Consider the following 22,458-nt stretch of genomic DNA (forward strand, 5'->3'; position numbering starts at 1 on the left):
AGCAAAACTGAATTACTCCATTTCTCATTTACTCTTCCAGGATGTTTGCATGACTTACTAGCTGTGACCTAAAACACTTGGACAGATCCAGTCTGGTTTGGTACAACAGACCACAAAACTTCCTTGAATTAAATCTGGGATGAAATAGGACATGACCTTTACAATAACATCTAATGCTTACTTTAGAAATTGTGACTAAAACTTTTGGTAAACTGTTCCTAATGCCCTCACATATGTGCTTTATTTTGAGGTTTCCTTGTTCTCACTTCAGCTCACAGCCTTCAGATTTTGTTACACTTTTGTCTTCCATGCTGAAGAACACATCAGCAAAGTGTTAGATATTATACTTAAAGAAGTCACACTTTTGTTCTAACTTACCATTTTGCTATTTATTTTCTGTTTTGATATCTTTTTCCTGTTTTCTCCCACATTCTTCAGTGATTTCTGTTCTCTTTCAGACTATGAGAAGGAATGAATAAAAAACTGATTCTACCATGAAAAACCACACACCTGTTGTATGATTACTTCGCATTTACAAGTCTTTTGAGACTAGTTTTTAATCCATTTGGCATGTGCCATACCAATGTCATAAGGCACTTTATTAATCAAATTTCCACTTGGAATGAATCAAGTACCTTGCGGAAATACGTTACATCAATTCAACCTTACTATTTAGTGTTGAAATATACATAAAATGGATACATCTTTCATTTCTTAAGACTTATTTTCAGTAAAGTCATGTTGATACTAGTAAGATTATCCCCATGCTCATTCTTGATCAAAGTCCAGCAATTTCATTACTCTTTCCTTGAAATTTAAAACAATTATGACAGAACTATTATTACACAGCTTGGCCTTTACACCATTTTAAATAACTTACACAAAGTTCAGTTTCTTCTCATGGGCATGATCACAGGGCCAGCCCTTGCCAAAGAGGCTAGGATAGCAGCAGCCAAAAAGACAGAAGTGGGTGTAAGGGTGTGGGGAAGTGGGACACCAAACTGCTTGAGGGATTCTTTGCCCAAAACCAAGCTTGGTAAAGAGGAACCATGAGCTGAATTAAACATCTGTCAAGGAATTACCAGAATACTTTTGGTTAAAAAGAGTCAGCTACACAGCAATACATGTGAAACACAAGAATTTATAGTGGGCAGAAGAGGGGAGAAAGGCAGCAGTGGGGCTGGTGCGACCCTGGCAGATGTGGCCTCACGGCACTAGGAGTTCTGCTTGGGCCTGGCAGTGTGGATCCCCCCACAGGCACCCTCAGCCACTTCCTCCAGCTTGCCCACAGCCAGATTGTGGGCACCCTGAGACCTATACCCTGGGCATGTGGGGCACCTGATCGGGGCTTCTTTTGCCTCTGGGATGGTGAGCGGGTGGCTGGGGCACCCACATCTTCCAGAGCAGGAGGGGGGTGCTTTGCTGGGATTAGCTTTAGAAGGGGATTTCATAGAATCATAGAATGGCCTGGGTTGAAAAAGACCTTAAACATCATCTAGTTTCAAACACCCTGCTCTGGGCAGGGTTGCCAACCACTAGAGAAATCTTAAAGCATTTGTTAATATTTTGTGAATGTCTAGCATCCCAGTACTGATGCTGGTATTGGTCATGAGTTCCGATTTTTTATTAACAAATCAATAAGCCACTTAAATCCTGATTTGTTTTGAACTATGGTGTGAGCTGGGCAATTCACCCACGTGAAACTTCTACCTTTCTGAAACTTTTACTCCAGTTCAAGACTTACTGAAAATAATCCTGCAGACATTAGGAGCTGAGAACTTCTTTGGAGAACTTTTCTGTCTTCTCTTTAGTAAACTCAAGATGAAAATTAATTCGACCTCAGGATTTAAAGATAATTTATTTTATCTAATGAACATTGGAATGGAAACCATGTCATCTTCATTCTGAGATCTGAATGTATCTAGAAATTTCCAAATACAGGAGAAAAACAAACAAACAAACAAAAAAACCCTAAGCCCTTTACATATACAGCTATATTTAAAACAACAACAACAACAAAATCCCCCACATTTCTTCCCAGCAATGAGTGACAGCCTTCTTTCAAATTCTCTTTGTTCTTAATGTTTAAGCTACTCATAAATCTAATCTAATTTAATATGTCTTCATCTTCTATTGTTTCAGTTACCTACAGCTTTCTTGGATTGGATTTCTTATGGTCTGTTTTTAAGCATACCAGTTTCTTTTTATGATTATTTCTCTTTTGGCAACTATTAAAATATTTTAATCATTCCTGATCATATTTTCCCATTTCAGCTCTTTCTCCAAATTGAACTGGCTCATATCTACTTTCAAGGTTTATGAAACTGGCCTTTATGAGCAGCAAATATAATAAATATGATCAGCTTGTGACCATTTGTACCTAAGTAATCACTGCATTTTTGTTCCATAATTGGTTCCTCTCTATCTATCAATACGGATTTCTTCTTCAACAGGCCTTAGAATTATGAAATTGTCTTTTGTAATAGATAGAAATTTGGATAGAGTTCAAATTAAGCACAAGAAGATTCAGTGGAGTCCTAGATTTTGCCTTATTACACAGATTTTGTACCCTTTCCTTTTTCTCATTACTTTCTCTTATTTATTGAAAAAAAAAAAAAGAAAAGTTAAAAAAGTTAAATTTCTAGGTTCTTGAAGGACACTAAGACATTCTCCTCTGACCAAGATGCCAAGAGCATAATAGCATTGAAGTCTGAAGGAATCTTTATTGAAGTGAATATATTGGGATCTGAATGCCATACTATGGAACTTGTAATTTTTTCCTTGCTGCTCTCATTCTAGATGTATTAGGATAGGTGCCAAGAAGTCATTAGTAAGCACTTTTCATATCCTCTTATTTCAGAAAACGCTGACTCGATGAATGGTTAGATGACTTGCCTTCATTTCTGTAGGCATAAAAAAATCATGTGCCAAAATGAGTACAAAATATGGTAGCCATAATTTCTTGGGGATTTTCATTGTCTCAGCTCATGAATTTTATACCTTCTTATAAATTCTAAGAACAATTTGACATTTTCTGCTAGTATCACAGAGCCAGAGGATTCCAGTGAATACAAATGAACTTTTACTGAAATAAATATATTGTGTACAGCGATGATGCAGTTAGCTGTTGAAGTATCTAACTACAGATATACCATCAAAATTTGAAACAGATGGCTTAGATTACTGTTGGTAAGTTTACACAGTCACTACAAAAAATAATGACATTCCCTATGAATTATCATTGCTGTACTGCCCTTTCACAGAATCCATGGAGCAAATGGACCAGAATACTTAAACTCTGCAGTAGCTAAAGTTGCTGTCTTGCTCCCAAGACTGCGGGGAAATCCATTGATACCTGCAATGTCAGGCCAAACCCTGAACCCACCACCATTTGGGGCATTCCCTCCAAGACTGTATCATTTCAGAGAGAAAAGACATGAAGATATGATAAATTATGAAGCTTCACAATTCTGTTCTATGCATAATTCCAGTTAGCTGAATATGAGTCATGGTGAGATGAACTCCTGCAGTTAGTTTATTTATTTATTTATTTTTATTTTTATTTTTAACATTCCTGCCTGGTAGCTTATGTGTTTCAGTCATATTGTCCCTACATGAATGAATGAAATAATTTTCCTTCATTTTTTTTCCTCTCTCTTTCACTCAGTATCTCTCTTTCTCTTGCTGTCTTTCTGTTTCTCTCTTTTTCTCTTCCCCTCACTCTCTTTCCTCCTTCTGCCTTCCCTCCCTTCCTCCCTTTGTGTCTCTTTCTCTCTCCTTAATTTTAGATATTCTTACACACAAAGACTTTATTTCTGATCAATGTGATTTAAAAATGCCAGTGAATTAGATTGAAATTTCTACTTCATCTTGCACAACACAAGAGAAAAGAAAAAAATCATAACCAGTTTATTTGCATCTAAAAAAAATCCTATTTTTCCTGCCTTTTCTTTCTTGCTTGCATGTGGATTTAAATAAAACCCAGAATTTAAGAGTAGAAAATTAATAAATCAGCATTAAGCGCCAATTAACAGAATATAAGGACCTCTAAATCCAGTCTGTAAAAATTCATGACTGTTTTTCCAGCTGCTGCAACAGTGGTGTGAGTGTCAATTTTATCTGCTGTAAGGTGATTGTTTACATTCAACTTTCCTCTACTACCTTTGAACAAAACCTGGATAAGAGACAAAATGAATCTTCAAAAAGTGAAAAACTAAAACAGTGACCATTCCCTTACCTACAAAACTAACCTGTCTTTTATAGAAGTGGCAGCAAGGAAGTATTTCCATCAATTCAGTTTTCATGTTCTTTTGCAAATGTTATTAGAACTAAGTTTCAGTTAAGTTTAGGTTGTCTTAAGCTTCAGTTCAGTTCACTTTTGTGTCTTCATAAGTAGTTACTTGATGAGTAAATGTTGGTGCATATTGTTATTATGCACATAGGAAAACCACATTCAGTTGCACTGTTAAGGCTTTGATAATATTTTTTATTTAATAGTTACACTCAAGTAATAGCCATTTAACTTTCAAAGAAATTAAAAAATATATATGTATATATTTATAATTAAGAATACACAAAACCAAACCAAAATAATTTGCTGCACTCTAATAACTTTAATAATCTGCCTAAGACATAGAACTTTTTTTTTTTTTTTTTTAATACATTACTATGACCTTTTCAACTTTGGCAATGTAATTGCTAGAACTGCAGTGAGATCATTTAATATCACTGTTGATTTTCAAAGCTGGGCAAAGGTGAATAGTAGTTTTAATGCTAGATATATCTGTTAGAAGTGATTCCTTGTCACTCTAAAATGATAATTTCTCCATTTGTAACACACAATAAAACATACAAGATATGTAAAAACAAACAACCTTTTACAAGATTTCTTTACTGAATTTCTGAAACTTTATCTGTTTAAAGTCTTTTCATTGTTTTAATCAAAACTTTAATTGTAATTTTAAAATTAATTTTTAAATGAGTTCCTTGTCAATAATGTTTTACCTGTTCTAAATATTTATTTTCCTGCAAATCTAATTCGATAGCCAATGATTCTTGTTTCAGTGACATTTCATTTAATTTATTTTAATAATCCCAACCTCTGGTATCACTGAAAGATAGTAGTATGAACAAGGCAAAATACTGTAGATTTAAAAAGCAAGTTTTGGGGGACGGCTTGGTACAAGCTTGACAGAATTCTTGAATAAAGGAGTCATTTCCAGGCCAATCTATCATAAATACCATATAAATTTATAAAGTTAAAATAAGGATCAATGGGTTAGGTGTAGGCAAGGACAGACTTTTTTTTTTTTTTTTTTTTTTTTGGTGGGGGAGGTGATAATGTGTAGCAAAGGGGAAGAACTTGCGAAATGTTGAGGGGCGAAAAGGGAATATATAGAGAAGAATTTCAAGTATTCAGAGGTCTCTAGAGGTCCCTATGCAGTACTCTGTGCCTGATCTATGTGCTTTGAAGCAGGGCAATAAATCTGTTGTTGTTCCAACTATATATGTGTCAACTTCTGTGTTCAGGATAGACTCTGGTGTGCTTTTCCTAATATTGGAGAGGGACCAGCCAGATAAGACAGATCAGTCAATTATGTGCAAATCATTCTGGGAGCCATTTCCAGCTACATGAAGAAGAAGATGACTAGGAACAGTCAGAAGATTTACTAGGGTGAATAATGCCTGAACAAAATGATGAGCTTTCTATCATGAGATGACTGGCTCACCAGATTGAGGAAGAGGTAGCATAAGTGCTCTTCGCCTTAACTTCAGCAAGGTCTTTGACAAGATCTGCCATAGTACCGTCACAGACAAAGACTGGGAGATATAGACTGCATGAGTGGATGACAAAGTGGCTGAAAAACAGCCTGGACTATCATTGCTTTGATTCAGCCTTGTTTTGAGCAAGAGGTTGGACCAAATGTTGTCCCTTCCAGCCTAAATTCCAGTATCAAATCAAGAGATAAAGTCTACCTGAACAAAACAGAAGAACTTTTAAGATATTGATTTATAGGATAAGAAGTCAATCACACCCTGAAACTGTTTCAGATTTTCTCATGCAAGGGTTTTGCTGTCATTTAGCAGCTACTTTAAATCCACTCAGTTCAAATTTTATGTTTTTAGTCAAATTTTGTTTCTCACATGAAAGACAAATTAAACAGACATAGATTTCATGAAGTAAGGTGTGAACTTGAGTCCAGAAAAATTAAGGTAGAAGTAGAACTAGAAAACATTATATACTTCCCAAACTAGAATATTTGAAAGTTAACACTACACTTCAAACTCATTAATGTTCTGTTCCTTTCTCTTCCATATTTGTATGAAGCACCAGGAGCAGAATGAAAGAAAGCACAAGAAACGTAGAATTTGCCATTTAACTGCAAACAGTAGGAGAAATAGCACAGAGGTCTACAGCAAATTACCACAGCAGCCAATTGGAAATGACTTTTTTTTCAATGAGATTTTAACAGTGCTTAGGAATGACTGTGATCATAACAATAGTGTTTGGATAACACCAAGTCAGTGAACATTACATGGGGGAAGAAGACTAAGAGAAACAAGTAACAAAACTAGACTGAAAAAGATGTCATAAAGCTGAGATTGATACAAAGCAAAAGAAAAAACAGTTTAAGTCTTTAGAGAGACTATTCCCCCCCCCCCCCCCGAAAAAAAGAAAAAAAAAGGAAAACAAGAGAGATCTTCCTCATGGTAACAGAGACTTTATTTTTATTTTAAATTAATTTTTGTTTTGGTTTTTGTTTCTGTTTTTATTTTTAATTTTAATTATTAATTTTAATTTTATTATTTTTAATGTCATAAAAGACATGTCTGTTCTGTGCAACAATGTGGGGCATGAAGATAGCTCCGTTAGGACATCAACCTTGTTAAATGTGTCACAGGTCATCCTCATTGGCAGCTGGGAGACAAGTTTTAGCAAATTTCTCTGTGGATTAGTTGTGAAAATGACTGTGTTTCTTTCCAGACCAAGATAGTGTATGTTCTTAGCTTTCTGCTATCTGGTTGCTACCTTCTGATCAGACATAGCTCAGGCCTCACATACCTAAATTAACATGTATACCAAATTAGAAATTCCTGACTGAGTTTGAACATGAGCAGTACCTTATAGGTGTGTTACCATTTTGTAAGTAATGCAAGGTATTTTGCAAGGTATTCTACAAGGTATTCTGAAAGGTACAGAGGGACTTTTACAACTTAGAACAGGTTTGAAAATATCAAGCTTTATACTCAAAATGGAACTAATTCTTTTTTAGTTGGCTGTTTGAAAAATTGCAGAATCGAAGAAGAGTTTGGGTTGGAAGGGACTCTTAAGGATCGTGAATGAAATGGCAAGTGCTGACATGAAAACATGAAACAAACAAACAAACAAACAAACAAAAAAAACAAAGAAGATTTGATTGTGCTGCCATGAATTTTATAGGAGAGTCTAAAGTTGGTCAGTTAAACAGTTGTAATGATAACGATCAAGAACACAAAAAGTGATTGTTCAGTTCTGAGTCAAGAAAATACTTAGAAAATGAATTTTACTCAGCCTGCAGCAGAGCTTACCAATACTAGAGCTTATTTTGGGGAAAGTATGAACAGTAGTATAGAATTTGAGCACTTCACTTATCAAATCTCCCTTTTTTGATAGTGAATTTCACTTTGTCTGTATGAAGTGCTGAAAAGTAATTGGATTTTTACTTAGTTAGTATTAACTTTTTTTCCCCATATATATGATTGCTGATGAAGCTATCTGTCCCTTAGAGGACCATAGGATTAAGCATAATAGCTGAGGTAGATCCTTGAGGAGAAACATTGTATTTTCTATTGTGTTTTCCTTGGGTGTGAAAGGAAAGTAGACATGAAATCAAATCTGAGGCAGCAAATATTATCTTCACAAGCATTTCTCCTCTCAGTTAAGAACACTGAATTGAACACAATTGTGAGTAATTGGCTGACGGGCAGGGCTCAAAGGGTTGTGGTAAATGGGGCCTAATCTGGCTGGCGGATGGTCATTAGTGGGATCCCTCAAGGCTCCATTTTAGGGCCAGTCCTCTTCAATGTTTTTATAATTATAATTTTTATGATTTGGATGTAGGACTAGAAGGCGTTTTGAGCAAATTTGCCGATGACACCAAACTTGGAGGAGTTGTGGACTCGGATGAGGGTGGAAAGACCTTGCAGAGAGATCTGGACAGATTGGAGAGCTGGGCGATCAGCAACCACATGAAGTTTAACAAAAGCAAGTGCCGGGTCCTGCACCTGGAATGGGGCAACCCTGGCTATATGTACAGACTGGGTGATGAGAGGCTGGAGAGCAGCCCCGCAGAGAGGGATCTGGGGGTTGTGGTTGACAGCAAGTTGAATATGAGCCAGCAGTGTGCCCTGCAGCCAGGAGGACCAACCGTATCCTGGGGTGCATCAAGCACGGCATTGCTAGTCAGTTGAGGGAAGTGATTGTCCTGCTCTACTCTGCACTGGTGCAGCCTCACCTCGAGTACTGTGTGCAGTTCTGGGCACCACAGTATGAAAAGGATGGGAAACTCTTGGAGAGTGTCCAGAGAAGGGTACTAAAATGATGAAGGGCCTAGAGGGGAAGACGTACGAGAAGCGGCTGAGGTCACTTGGCCTGTTCAGCCTGGAGAAGAGGAGGCTGAGGGGGAACCTCATCGCAGTCTACAACTTCCTCGGGAGGGGGAGTGGAGAGGCAGGTGACCTATTCTCCATTATTACCAGTGATAGGACCCGTGGGAACGATGTTAAGCTGAGGCAGGGGAAGTTTAGGCTGGACATCAGGAAGGGGTTCTTCACTGAGGGGGTGGTTGCACACTGGAACAGGCTCCTGAGTGAAGTAGTCACTGCACCAAGCCTGTCTGAATTTAAGAAGAGATTGGACTGTGCACTTAGTCACATGGTCTAAACTTTTGGGTAGACCTGTGTGGTGCCAGGAGTTGGACTTGATGATCCTTATGGGTCCGTTCCAACTCGTGATATTCTATGATTCTATGATTCTATGATTCTAACACTTGCATTTTAGCTGATCTTGCTATTAAGAAGGGAAAGAAAGAGAGGAATACTAATCCTAAAAGATCATCACATGAAGTAGCTACCTGCATGAACTGAGACTATGATCAAGTTAAGCATTTTTGTTTGCTACACCAGTAGCCTTGTGAGAGAAATATTAGCTACACTTGTTTCACCACATGACTCAGTAATGTCGGAAAGGGAAGATATTTCGTAAGTTTAACAGCCATAGTTCACAAATAGCAGGACTGGGATATGCCTGGATTCCCCAATACACTAAAATAACATTACTCTGTTCTGTCACCCATTCAGTTCTGAAAACTTGATGAAGAACAAACATACTTCCAGTTGTAGATTAGAAAGATAAATATTAACAAGTCAGATTTAGTTGAGAAATCATCTGACCCGTGCATTTCCCATGTACCCTTGAGCAGATACAAATCTTTCCACATGCTTTTTGGAACAAGGTCGGTAAGTGAAATGTTTTAAGAAAAGAATGAGATAACATAGATATATGGCAGATGACATGATATTTCAAGTACTAACACATGTAGTACTTGATCAGATACCGAACAAAGTGTCATCAAATGATAAAGAAGAAAATAGCAAGCTCAATCTGGATTCTCTTTTAAGTGAAGGAATGAAACTGAATTCAGGTTGAATCAAGCTAGAGGAAACAAAAATGTGAAGTTGTAGACAACATGAGACCTCCTAGGACAACAAAAACAAAACTTGCAGAGCATCCTAGAGATAATTCTTGTCTTTATATAGTGTATCTTGCATGAGACACTGAGACATATGTTATAAGAGAATTTATCATGACAGTGGTTTTATCTCTGCATGTTCAGAAAGAAATATTATAGAACAGCTGCACAAATTTTAATGAATCCAGCAGTTGCTACTCAAAGCAAGGCATTTAAGAAAAGGTATGGGATTTCATTTGCCACAAAATAAAATATATTTTTAACATAAATTCTAATAAATGCAACAGAATTAACACAAAATTATGTTAAAATCAAGAAGGAACTACTGGATATTATTTGCTAAAACCAACAAATTTCATCAAGACATGTGAGGAGTAAATGCTGAAGTACTGGAAACTTCAAAGTAATGCTTAAAGATTTTGAAAAAGCACTTATGACATTATGATGGATATATCAGACAGACCCATGAAAATATTTTTTTGCAAGTACATTAAGGGATTTAAAGTGTATCTTTTTTATGAAACCCAATGGTAGAATGACTAAGGAAGTAGTATTTAATACAGGCAAGACCCTATTCTAGACACGTCAAGCAGCAAAGCAGGACAAAGATCCTGTAATAGCACCTTGTTCATGATTTTAAGTGTGAACGGATATTGCAGAAGACTAAGCGAGTCCTATGTTAATATGTGTATATGTATATGTGTATTATGTACATATATTGCCTTTTTTTTACATGAACCTTTGTTGACAGCAAGCAATCATTAGTCTTGATTTTGTGATGGAGGAAGTAGTTAACATTTGTGTGAGTTGATATCAGGCTATTCAGAGCATAAAACATTGTGCCGGGTACAACTTTACATACTTTACTTTAGAAATGTATGAGGAATTTCACAGGAGCAGACCTCAAGTAAAGAAAAATTGAGATATGCTGTCATGGGTTCATCTCATAGCTACAACTATTTTCTTAATATGTACTTAGAACTTTTCTGAGTATGCCGAAGTTTTAGTTCTGCCAGAAAGTCAGATCTAAACTGGAGTTTCAGTTTTCATAATGAGTTAGAATGACCAAGTCCCAGTAAGAGCGAAATAGAATATTTTGTAAGATAGAGGGAGTAAAACTCACTCATTCTTATTTTAGATGTTCTCAACCTAGTGAAGTGGTTTATTCCATTAGAATATAGATTTTAATTACACAATGAAACATTGAGTTTGCCCTTCTGTAAAAAAGCACACATTAAGTGAAATTGTCCTGCCCTGAACAGCTAATAGAGTGATTGTTAAAAATAACCCTTCATTCATATGATTTGATTTATATGTATGGATAGTACCTGAAATGGTTCACATCAGTGTTACTATATTGAAGATGAGAAAATACTGATTAAAACAACAACAACAAAAACAAAAATCACAAAACAAATCTATCAAACAAATAAACAGAACCTTGGAGAGATGACTAGGGTCAATCAAAAGCATACGGAAAGTCAACTGCATTACTCTGCTGAAGCACTGTCTACTGTTGTGGCTGTAGACAATGAATTTTAGTGAAGCAACAATAAAAGGTATAAAAGTATTGGGTAAGACCAAAGTGTGCAATGGGGATGGAATCTGGAAATTATCTGTTACCAGAAGACCCTCATGAGCAATGATCAGTGTTTGTTTCCAAGGTCCCTACAGTGAGATTTCACAATAATGTCAGCTGTTACATAGGTGGAACCAAGAACATAAGGACAGGGTAGGCATCAAGAAGGTGGAGACTTATGGGACAGATTTAGGCAGAGTCCCTGTTCCAAGGATCATACTTGTTCCCAAATATAGGAACAGATTGAAAATAAGGTTAAAGAGTCAATTCTAGTGGTAAAATCTAAACTTTGAACTAAGCAGTGGAATATTAATTAATATATTTTTCTCAGAAGTTTTGCAATATTCTATTTATGCCTGAGGACTGAGTGACGAAGAAATCATCTAAGATGTGATTTAGTGGGAAAAGATTTTAATAAAGACAGCACAGGACCAAGCTGATATCCTCATTTTCACTCTAGGTTCCTGAGACATAGATGGAATTATATTCATCATGGCTATTTATGTATTTATTAATTTATATTTATTCATTTAATTTGTTTTAGAAAACCACTTGGTTCTTAAATTTTTTCTTTATCATTACTTTATGTTTTGTTCAATATAAGAAACACCAGATGAAAATCTTCTCTAAAGCTCATCCTGATGATGGCAGATATTTTTCAATAGAAATTAATCTTGATTCAAGAAGAGTCCAGCAAAGTAGTTATATAAGTTCAGCAAATTTAAAAATCATCCTCACAATAAGTCAATATCATATGATATCTCACAGCTTTTATAGGTTTGTGTGTTGTACAGTCTAAGTATGCATAATATATGCTGGCACGTGTTTGTGTTTATTTGAAATTTTTTGTTTGTTTAAAAAAATGATAATGATACAGAATTTCACATGTGCATTCACTTTTGTTTAAGAACTAATCAGAAAGAAATGTGTTATTACAGCAGAAGAATACAGTATTCTTTGAGATACAACATTTAAGTGATGAAAACTATACGATATATACTTATCACATTATACTTAGCAAGTCTTAAAGGCTTTGTTTAAGGCTCACTTGGGTAGGTAATTACTTGTGTATTTTTAAGTTTCAGTTCTCAGATTATTCATTCATGGTGCAGTGCTGATAAGTACAAAACATTAGAATCTACATTGCAAAAATTATGATGGACCAAAGAATTTTGTGTAAAATGTATTGCTCTTTCTGATTCAGTAATGTGAACATGCAACATCCAATTTCTTAAAGTATAAGGCTTGAAATCTAACATTAATATGTAATTAATTATTGTAAGCATATAGTATTTTATTTTTAATAAGTCTTATTAAGGTATATGTTAAAATACCAAAACTTTTTTTTAATTTTTTTTTATTATATTCATACAGTCTCTGGGTTTTCTCTAAGACAATCATTGTGCTTGCCTAGAAAGTTTTGACTCATAAAAATTCAAATCTTCACAGTCTTGCCAGAAGGAAGATTAGGAATATTTCCAGCTTCTCATCCATTACACACATTAAAACAGGAAAGTATTACTTTCTTTTTGTTCTGCACAGATATATCCTGCTACTATAGTAGCTGAATACAGGTGTGTAACGGGATTGTTTCCATAAATAATGGCTTATGGTTGTACAAATGAATGTCTTCTAGGATTGTTGTACTTGCATGCTACTGACTAAAAATTCATGGCAAAGTTAAAAGCAAACAATCACTAATTCAGTTTTGAATTTTCTTTCTTACAAATAGTGTACTATTGATTTAAAGAAAGTTTTGTCACTAAGGAAATTTGAATAATTGCATCAATTTTCAAGCCAAAGTACATTTTTTAACAAACAAGCTCACTAAAACAGCATAAATATTTATTCTTATATATATATATATATATATTTGCATAGAAATATTCATGACGTAGTTAATGTTGTCTGGAACTTCAGATTGAGATGACGAATTGATTCACTCTGGAAAGTTCTGGTTCTGCAAATACATAGTTAAATCCCTTGGTATTTCTAGACATTACAAATACAAAATAGAGAAGACCTGTTCTGAGTAGAAGCAGTGGAAACAAAAGGAAAAACAGCCCTATTGTCACATCAATTCAATTTACAACAAAGGTATATGTCGAATCTCTCTAAAGGCCCTTTTTATTACCTGCTCTCCTCCTTGGATATTTTCTACTGGGTAGTCATCATTTAGAAAGCCCCTGCAGGGCTTCTGTGCTTCTCAAAAGAATGTGCAATAGAGTATGTCGCCCAAAATAATTATCTGAAACCACCATCTTACCCTAGGCTATATGTCAATATGTGCTCACTTGGTACTCAGAGACTGCATCTAATTTAGACCTGAAGGCAGACATACGTGAATAATACTTAAAGCAACAAAACAGGATTGAAACTACAATGGAACTAATTTATTAGTTAAAAAGGGCATCAAATCAAGAACTACAGTGTCTTTCACAGTCTTGGTACTGTAAGCTTTTTCCTTTTTCTCAGTATCCAAGTATGCAACTCTATGGTGTCTTACAAAAGCAACAGCAGTATTTCAAGCAGTATTTAACTTGCTTATTCAAGGTGCCTATGAAGGCAGTTTGGCTCTTATTCTGGTCCAAATCAAACACTTGTTCTGGGTTTAAAGTGTGAAAAAATGTGTTTGAAAGAGGAAACAAATAGGTCATATAGTTTCAAAAGGTAAGGCTATGAACTATAAACCAATCAAATCAGGGACATTGTGATGTGCAGGATGCTATGATAGGTATACCAGCACTTCAGATGAATGCTCTTACAAATCTTTTCCTAATGCATAATGTAATCAGGAATATAAAGTTATGGAACATTAAATACACTGTATGGGGTATTGGCTTTTACAGAATACATGTGTGCAGGGATGCACTCAAAAGTTAAATAATGTTGCCGTGACCCTTGTGAAGAACTTTAGCGGCAGGAGAAAACATCAGGGGAAAAACTGTGTTTTCTATCATGTATCCAAAACTTACAATCTTAGTGTAGCTTGCTCCTCAAACCACAACTGCCACAAGGGACTTGCTCCATTTGCTTTGAAGCAAGCAGATCTCTAGTCATCTTCTCACCACAGATGTGTGACATTTCTGTCCGTAGGTTTGTGCCCGGTGCGCTGCGCCAATAAGCACATAGAGTCTGAATCCGCACAAAGGTCTTTTAATTAAATAATTAATTATGTAACATTACCCTTGGTAGAGGTCAGGGGAGAAACATGGTATTTACTCAGGATTATTCCTGCTAATCTCCGTACCCTCTGTGGCAAAGAGGTGGATACAGACAAATATTTTCTAACTCATAGATGTATTTAAATAGATGAAAAACTTTTGAGGTGATACAGCAGAGGGGATTCTGTGGGTGTGTTCTCACAACTGGGAATATCATTTGCAGTTTTTATTCTAAAACAAGTTGAATAATTTCTTGGCTCCAGCTTGAAGGAGTTCACAAAGCAATCATTGTGAAACACACTCCTGGGCCCAATACTGACCTGTCCCTGTCCTGCTGTATGTCAGGAAAATGTGCTATTCCCTTGAAGGTATAATATCACTTCAAGAAAGTGTATTGAACTTCATAAGACCAATAAATTTCCTATTTTTTTTTTTAATTTTATGTTCCTTTAAGGTCTCTTCCCCACAGATTTTTAGTGCTTGATGTACGTCATAGATTGGAAATTTTGGAAAGAACCACATAGCCCATGAAATCTGCTTCCCTGAAGTTACGATATCCATGGCATTGCCATTATACAAGACTGGCCACCAAGCATGTTGGCAGGAGTTTGGGAGTTGTACAAGGAGACCAGCAGGACAATTATAAAGACCCACATGAAAGCTGGCAACAAAGCTGGCAAACACTAAGAAGGCTTAAGATTTGTGCTTCTAAGAAATTCGTTAAAAAATGCCTTGTTATGTACTTATGAAGCCTAACACTTTGGAAACCCACCCAGAAAAATATTTAGGCAGGAACTTAATGCACATTCATGCAGTTCCCTTACCTAAAACTGGATGGGAATTTTAGCATTATCATCAGTAAATTGTATAATGCTGTATAGAGCTATAAGAATTTAAAGTTTCAATTTTAAATTTCAGTTACATACACGCAAACTATTTCTAATACTGCTAAAGCTGTTGTAAATGACATCACAATTTTGAATGGCAAGACCACACAGAAGACAAGAGCAAACATTAACGGTCAATTTACCAAAAGTATGAAAGGATTGATGTAGATTAATAATACAGTCTAAATTATTCCTTCTTTTGTTAGTCTTATTCCTTGAGTACTGAGTACTAGTGTCTATGGTAGTATCAGACATATATACCATATGTGATAAACTTTTTCAAATATTCCTTTCTTCAAACAGCTTGCGACAGCTGACTACCATCCAGCCCTCATTGCATTATTAATATATTCTAATTCCCTTTAAAAGAAAATCCATCTGTGTTAGCAAAGTTTATTTGTACATTGATAAATAGCTTTTCTTTTCTTGTCCCCTTTCCATACTTTGACTGTTGATATATATATATATATATATATATATTTTTTTTTTTCCCAGAATACACGGCTCTCAGGATATAGAGCTGTCTTCTTTCATCTGCAAATTATCAAGTAGTTTCACCATAATGGTCCTGCCTGCTATTTCCTCCCATTCAAAAGCACAATTTACATATAAGTTATTCTTCTGTGTCATAACGCCAAGAAAATTTTATCTATTGGCTCCTCATTATTTTGAGGCAACTATTAACATCTACTGCTAATAAAAAGTATTCGTAGAAGCAGTTTGTCTAACAAGGAGTACCACTTCTACAAAATCATTTTCTTTGTCAGAAAATACTAATGACAACTGTATTTCTTATACAGAAACTGTAAATGAGGCCTGGGACACTTAAAAGAAAATTTCACCTTGCTTATTCTTCATATTCCTTGATATATCAGGAACTGAAGCATGAAATCTTCCTCCACATGACTTGGCAGAGTAACCAAAGTATTTTACAATTATACAGCTGAAACTTAGTTGTGGATAAACTTTCCATCGTTATTAAATAATTTGAATAATTAAGGAAATTATTGGCCCCTTAATTGGCTTTATACCAGCTCTACCTACCTTTTGTACAAAGCACAAAAGTACTTTGAGTACAGCAAGGGCATCTTCTTGTACAAAGCACTTGGCATATTACAGACTCCACAAGAAAAACTAAAAGAGACTAACAACAGTAGTCATAGTAATAACAGATCTATTGCCTTAGGAAAACACAGTTTAAAAAATCTGGTCAGACCAGTGTGCAAAGAGCTGTAAATAATGCACTGATGGCATTACATGGCCTATTGCTCAGAGACCACTGCTCCAGGAAACATCTTCTAATAATGCCATCTCACAGACTGACTTTGAAGCCTTGCTTTTCTCACTTGAGCTCTTTTATTTCACTCATATATATAACTTTTCCTAAAAGAAGTTGTAAAGTAGTCTCCCCTAAAATGTAATTGGATTTCTTTAATCGGTTTTTCTTTTGAACCCAAAATACAGGGTTTATAAAATTTAAAATTACTGTTTAACAGCTGTGACAAAACAACAACATATCTAACACAAATACCTCAATTTCTACAAATAATCAGAAAAAAAGATTTTCACAGCCTGAGAAATTGAAAATGAATAAGCCATGTCCATTCTTTACGACTTGTTACAGCCAAAACACTAACTGCACTTCACCTCTTCCTGGCATAGCCATTACACAAGTGGATTTGGTCTGAGCAATTTAGCTCAGAGGTCTAGCGAGAGATGTCTCCCAAATATTATACTGTATTGTCAGTAACTACTATACATGTAGCAGATGGGTTTAGTACTGTATTGCAGATAATTTTGCCATTGCCAGCCTCCATATCTAACTGGAAATAGCTTTCAGAGGTGACATTTTCAATAAGGAAAAACAGAACTTACACAAACATTCATAACAAAGTACTAGAAAATAAATAATAATAATAATAAACTAAGTGGTTTTTTGTTTTTTTTTTAAGTTTGGAGTTCAGAGGAACAGTGTCTACAACATTATGTGGGGAAAAACTTCAACCTAAAATTTTTGTAAGCAAAAATCGAATAATGAAATGAAAAACGAATAGTTTTCTAAATGAATAACTGCATTACAATTTGATCCACTGAGCTGGATATTATTTTAGACTCATTAAAGTCAAGATAACCACGTCTATTAGACAAGACTCATTATATCACATTAAATTTACTAATAGACCTTAAGAGAAAATGCTTATATTTTCTTCACATGAATAATCATACTCACTGCAATGGGGTTACATAGAGAAGTATAAGCACTCAGAAACAATGTACTTAATAAATCGGCAGTTTATAGCACTAAAAATTTTGTAATAACTAAGTAACATGTAATATTTCCAAAATTCTGCTAGATCCAACATCCTCGAAATACACTTAGAGGGAACAATGGAAAAACCAACTTACTGGTCCCCAGGGTACCAACAACAGATGTTATAGAAAGGGAAGAGAAAAATATATTTGAATGATATGAGCAAGCACTTACCTAGTGGCTGCCCTGCAATGATCCTGGCATTCTCTCCTGCCACTGCAGCCCTTGCATGCCTCTCGCTCATGTACTGTACAAATGCGTAACCTTTGTGCACTGAGCAGCCAACTATTTTTCCATACTTTGCAAAGATCGCTTCGATGTCACCTTTTTTGACAATGGCTGTGTTCAGATTACCAATGAAGACTCTAGAGTTGATGGACTTCGGGTCATTCTTATTGGTGACATTGCTGGTCTGTGTTTTGCCGGTCATGGTTGGATTACTTGGCTTTAACCCTTAAATAAAGAACAAAGAGAATTATGTTTCATAGCATACAGTTATCTTTGGCTTTGATGATTTTTCCGTCAATAATTCACTTTTTAATTTTTTCCATAGGGTGAATCTAAACTTGGAAGAATTATACTTTCTAAAAATGATTATTGATAAAACAAAGGTAACATATTTTAAATTTTTGTTAATAAGCCAAATTAAAACCTCTCATCTTTACAGATATAAAATATACCAATACATCTCTTAACACCATGCTCTGTTATTGGAGCTCTGCTGTAATCATATGTGGATTTATGCTTTGAAATTGACTTTTTAAGTACCTAGCTATCTAGAATCTGCAAAGCAAGAGAATGAATCATTATCTTATGACAAAGAAATGAACATTCAAGGCCCTGTGGAGAACAAATTCTAAAAATGAAAGACAACTTTTCTTTTGTTTGGTGTCAGCCAGAGCACATTTATCTCCAGTTAAATATCATTGACCACCGTAAGGAATGCAGGACCAGTAACATATAGTTCTTTACTGCAATCAATATGTTTCTATCAGAACAATTTTCCTTACCAATTCTGTGAAAAAAAAAAAAAAAGAAAAAGAAAAAAAAGAAAGAAAAGAGAAAAGGCAGGGGAAACACAAATGGCTTACACTCCTAAGATTAAAAACTATGAAAACAAACTTCCTTAATTGTATGAATGCAGTTTTACCTGCTATTTAGCTTTTTCTTCTGAGATCACAAGACCATATGTAACCTTAAAAATACAAAAATACATTCTTGGGAAAGATTTGCCAAAATAAGAAAAACACTTTTTGTGTTCATCTAGTCTCACCCTTTTAAAGTGCATTTGATTTTGTTACTGTGTATGCAAGTTCCACCTGCCAGCAGGTCATTCCACTTACGTCAATTTATTTAGACGGAGGTGAAAAGAAATAAATTATCTCATGTAGCTGCTGGGTTTTCTTTAGTTGTATTTGATAACAGACATGTCAAAAATATGTATACCTTTTTAGAATGAAAACTTAATTTGTAAGAAGGAGGTCATTTAAACAGCAGTCAAATATAGGTCATCTCTTACAGTCAAGATTTATGTTACTATTTTTTAACCTGTTCCTTCTTTTGATCATATCACAGTAGCAGCTCAGGCAAGAAGAAAATGCAGTACTGCTCACACTTTTCTCAAGATGAAAAGGAATAATGACCTCTATTCTGGACACCTAAAGCTTGACATTAACTAGCAGAAGTTTCATATTTTAAATCAGTAGCTACCATATATTAAGCTATACTGAAGAAAAAAAAGAAACCATTGTTACTGAACTCTGCACAGTTCCTAGTGAACAGTAGCCATCAGTACTTTGACTGTCTCCATCACACATGATCCAAACCCCACCCTTAGGATAAAACACACAATGGAGACGTGGGCAATCCTCCAGAGTCCTAAAAAATGTTCTGCTTATTTTCAAGCACACATACATAGAGTGGAGGCTATCAGTCAACTTGCTTTCACTTCCTTAAACACTTAAAATAACAGTTTACTTTATATTACAACATTTAAAGAAAACACTGTAGAAGAAAATAAATTTTCTTGTAAGTTTGTCTGGCTCCCCAGGGAAGTGGTCACTGCACCGAGCCTGTCTGAATTTAAGAAGAGATTGGACTGTGCACTTAGTCACATGGTCTGAACTTTTGGGTAGACCTGTGCGGTATCAAGAGTTGGACTTGATGATCCTTAAGGGTCCCTTCCAACTCAGGATATTCTATGATTCTATGATTCTATGATAACTGTACATTCATAACTGTACTTAGTACAGTTTGAAGACAATCCACTTAAGAAACAAAAACATGTTGCACATTGAGCTCCATGTTGGCAGAAAGTAGACAGCTGATATTATCTGAGAACTTGCAAGTTTAAACCCATCTTAGATATAACTATATTTACACAGGAGTCAAGGTGCACTTCGCATAGCTGTGTTTGCTTAAAGAGCACTAATGATACAATCTGAAGAGGTTACATGGCAGAGTAGCTAGGCATAAAAATAAAAATTCCAGCACTCAAATAGCTGGTGAACAGAAAACTGCTGTTATTCCCTGATGCCATCAAAAGACACACAATTTTGGTGTACCTTTGTTGGGAAAAATTAACATGGGTAGTGATAGTTCATGTTTGTGAAAGTCTGGTCTTAACATCTTGTTAATGTTCTCTGTGCAAGCTTATCATCTCATTGGGGCAATGTTGATCTCTGGTCTAGGTAACAGTAGACTTGGCTTGTAGACCTGTCTCTTCCTCTGATTTTCTGTATGGCTCTCAGTAAGTCACTTTTTTATACCTATGTTTTCACTTTTTAGACTTTAGACTTTTTTTTTTTTTTTTTTTGGCTAAGCTGTGTCACACAATGTCATGATCTCAGCTGGGATTCCTGGGTATAACTGACACAATAATAAAAATGACAAGGGAAAAAATCTAAAGAAAATCTTCTGCCAGACAAAATTTGCATGAAAATTATAAACAAAACCCCTCTTTAATTATTACCATCACAACTGTTTTCCAAACACCAGAGTACTACACTCTGTGTTTCCTCTATTGTTTAGCCATTTAAAATGGGATTTAGTGAACTATTCCTTTTTATGACCTGAAAATTCTCATTTTATTTCTGCCCAGTTTTGCTGTGTACTATTTAAATAGAGTTTGAATAGGACATTGAATGTTTCCCTCTTGTAGTTTTCCTTTGCAATGCAAATGTACAACATTTTTGTAACACAAAGAAAAAATAGTTGTCTGATGGGTTCTCATATTCAAATGAACAGTCAGGAAAATATGCTGCAGAAATTCAAAGGATGAGAATAATATTAACATGTGAATAATTGGGATCTGATTGCCTTGGTGGTCTGCATACAATACTATTGTGAATATTTCATAAAAATCAAAGATACATGGCAACTTCATTGCAATGAGAAAGAACAATAATTTTTACACTTCAGTTACAATACGCATCTGTGAGTACTGAATTATGCTTATCATCTCTGTGCTATCAGTAAAATCATAAACATTGTAACTCATACAACCACAGAAATAAATGAAATTGTGAGAGAAACATATCTGAAAACATCTCATTTCATTGCAGCCTTTAATAAGGTATCTTGCTAATTTCTTATCATTGCAGTGACCCTTTCTGGTAATAAATATCTTCTATAATGCAAAACATATCTTTTAAGGAATACCTTACAGATAGAAGATACTTGTCAATACACTTCATTGTACTGTTTCATTATGTAGCTAATTTAATTATTCTACCTAGAACTAACTAGTGTAAGTCTTACTACACTTGAACATCAAAGTTATAAACCGCACCATTTCCATTACTATTTACATCTCAGGTTCAAAGAGTGAAGTCCACAAACCTGTTTTAAACATTAAATTTTCTAGTTTTTAAACAGGAATGTAAATGTAAATGACTAAAATGAGTTTCATATTGCCCAGCACACACATGGGATAAGTCTAAGTCAGTCAATATGAGCTGCTAAAGAGGAGGGCAGGTTTAAAGTCCTGGCTTCCTTCACATTTCCTATGAAGTTTGGTTAAACAGAATGACAAAGCATTGCTTTGTGGCTCTGAAACTCAGCTTCAGTCCATAAAATGAACATCTGAACTCACATCTCCCATTTCATAGGAGATGCTGCCCTACAGGCACAGTGGTTAACCCCAGAATAATGAAGACAATAGTACCTTTTGCGGTTGTGCTGTGTTCTGATGCAGGGAAGAGTATAAGAACTGAGGCAAACAGGAGTTGTTCAGTTCTACATCCCAGTAATTCCCAGGAATTGCCCTGGGGAGTAGGGGTGAGAAAGGACCATTATAGCCAGATTATTATTGGTCCTTTGGCTCACAATGCTGCTTATGCAATTTACCAATGACAAGCCAACACAAAGCCTATCTTTGAAGAAACAGCATTTTGGTTAATATGCAAAATAATTTGGGAGAGACAAACACCTGAGGACCTAATCTGTTAAAAAGGATTTTGAGAGCTATTCACTTCAGCATCTTCCATGTTATATGAACAGTTGTTCATCATCTTAAAAGACTGATTGGAACTCATCAGCTCAGTTGTTATTTTCCAAGGAATACAAAAAAATTCTCTCTGAAATAGTCCTTATACATTTTTGTATGCTAAATAGACTAGTGAGGCCAAATTCTAACAATTCTGTTGGAGTTAAAAGCTCACATAAATTGCATTACAAGAGGATAGGAAGAATTTAAATTGAAGATTTATTTTAGTAAGATTCGTACTTAGTTTCACTTTCTAAAAATTTACCTTCAACAATCTTAGAAATATTTTCAGGAACTTCT

The 22,458-nt window shown here is 35.2% G+C and overlaps 1 protein-coding gene across 8 annotated transcripts in view; it reads right to left on the bottom strand.

Annotated features, from left to right (window-relative positions):
* RALYL (RALY RNA binding protein like) overlaps positions 1 to 22,458 on the bottom strand; it is a 415,465-nt gene that overhangs the window by 193,770 nt on the left and 199,237 nt on the right. For all 8 annotated transcript variants that reach the window (XM_083823402.1, XM_083823401.1, XM_083823399.1 and 5 more), the window contains one exon: positions 17,847 to 18,125. In XM_083823402.1, the coding sequence (XP_083679528.1) occupies positions 17,847 to 18,102 (256 nt within the window). In that variant the 5' untranslated portion in view covers positions 18,103 to 18,125. Of the gene's footprint in view, positions 1 to 17,846; positions 18,126 to 22,458 lie in introns of those variants that run through there.

This window comes from Anser anser (assembly GCF_964211835.1).
Source record: "Anser anser genome assembly, chromosome: 2".
In the NCBI taxonomy this organism is placed as follows: domain Eukaryota; kingdom Metazoa; phylum Chordata; class Aves; order Anseriformes; family Anatidae; genus Anser; species Anser anser.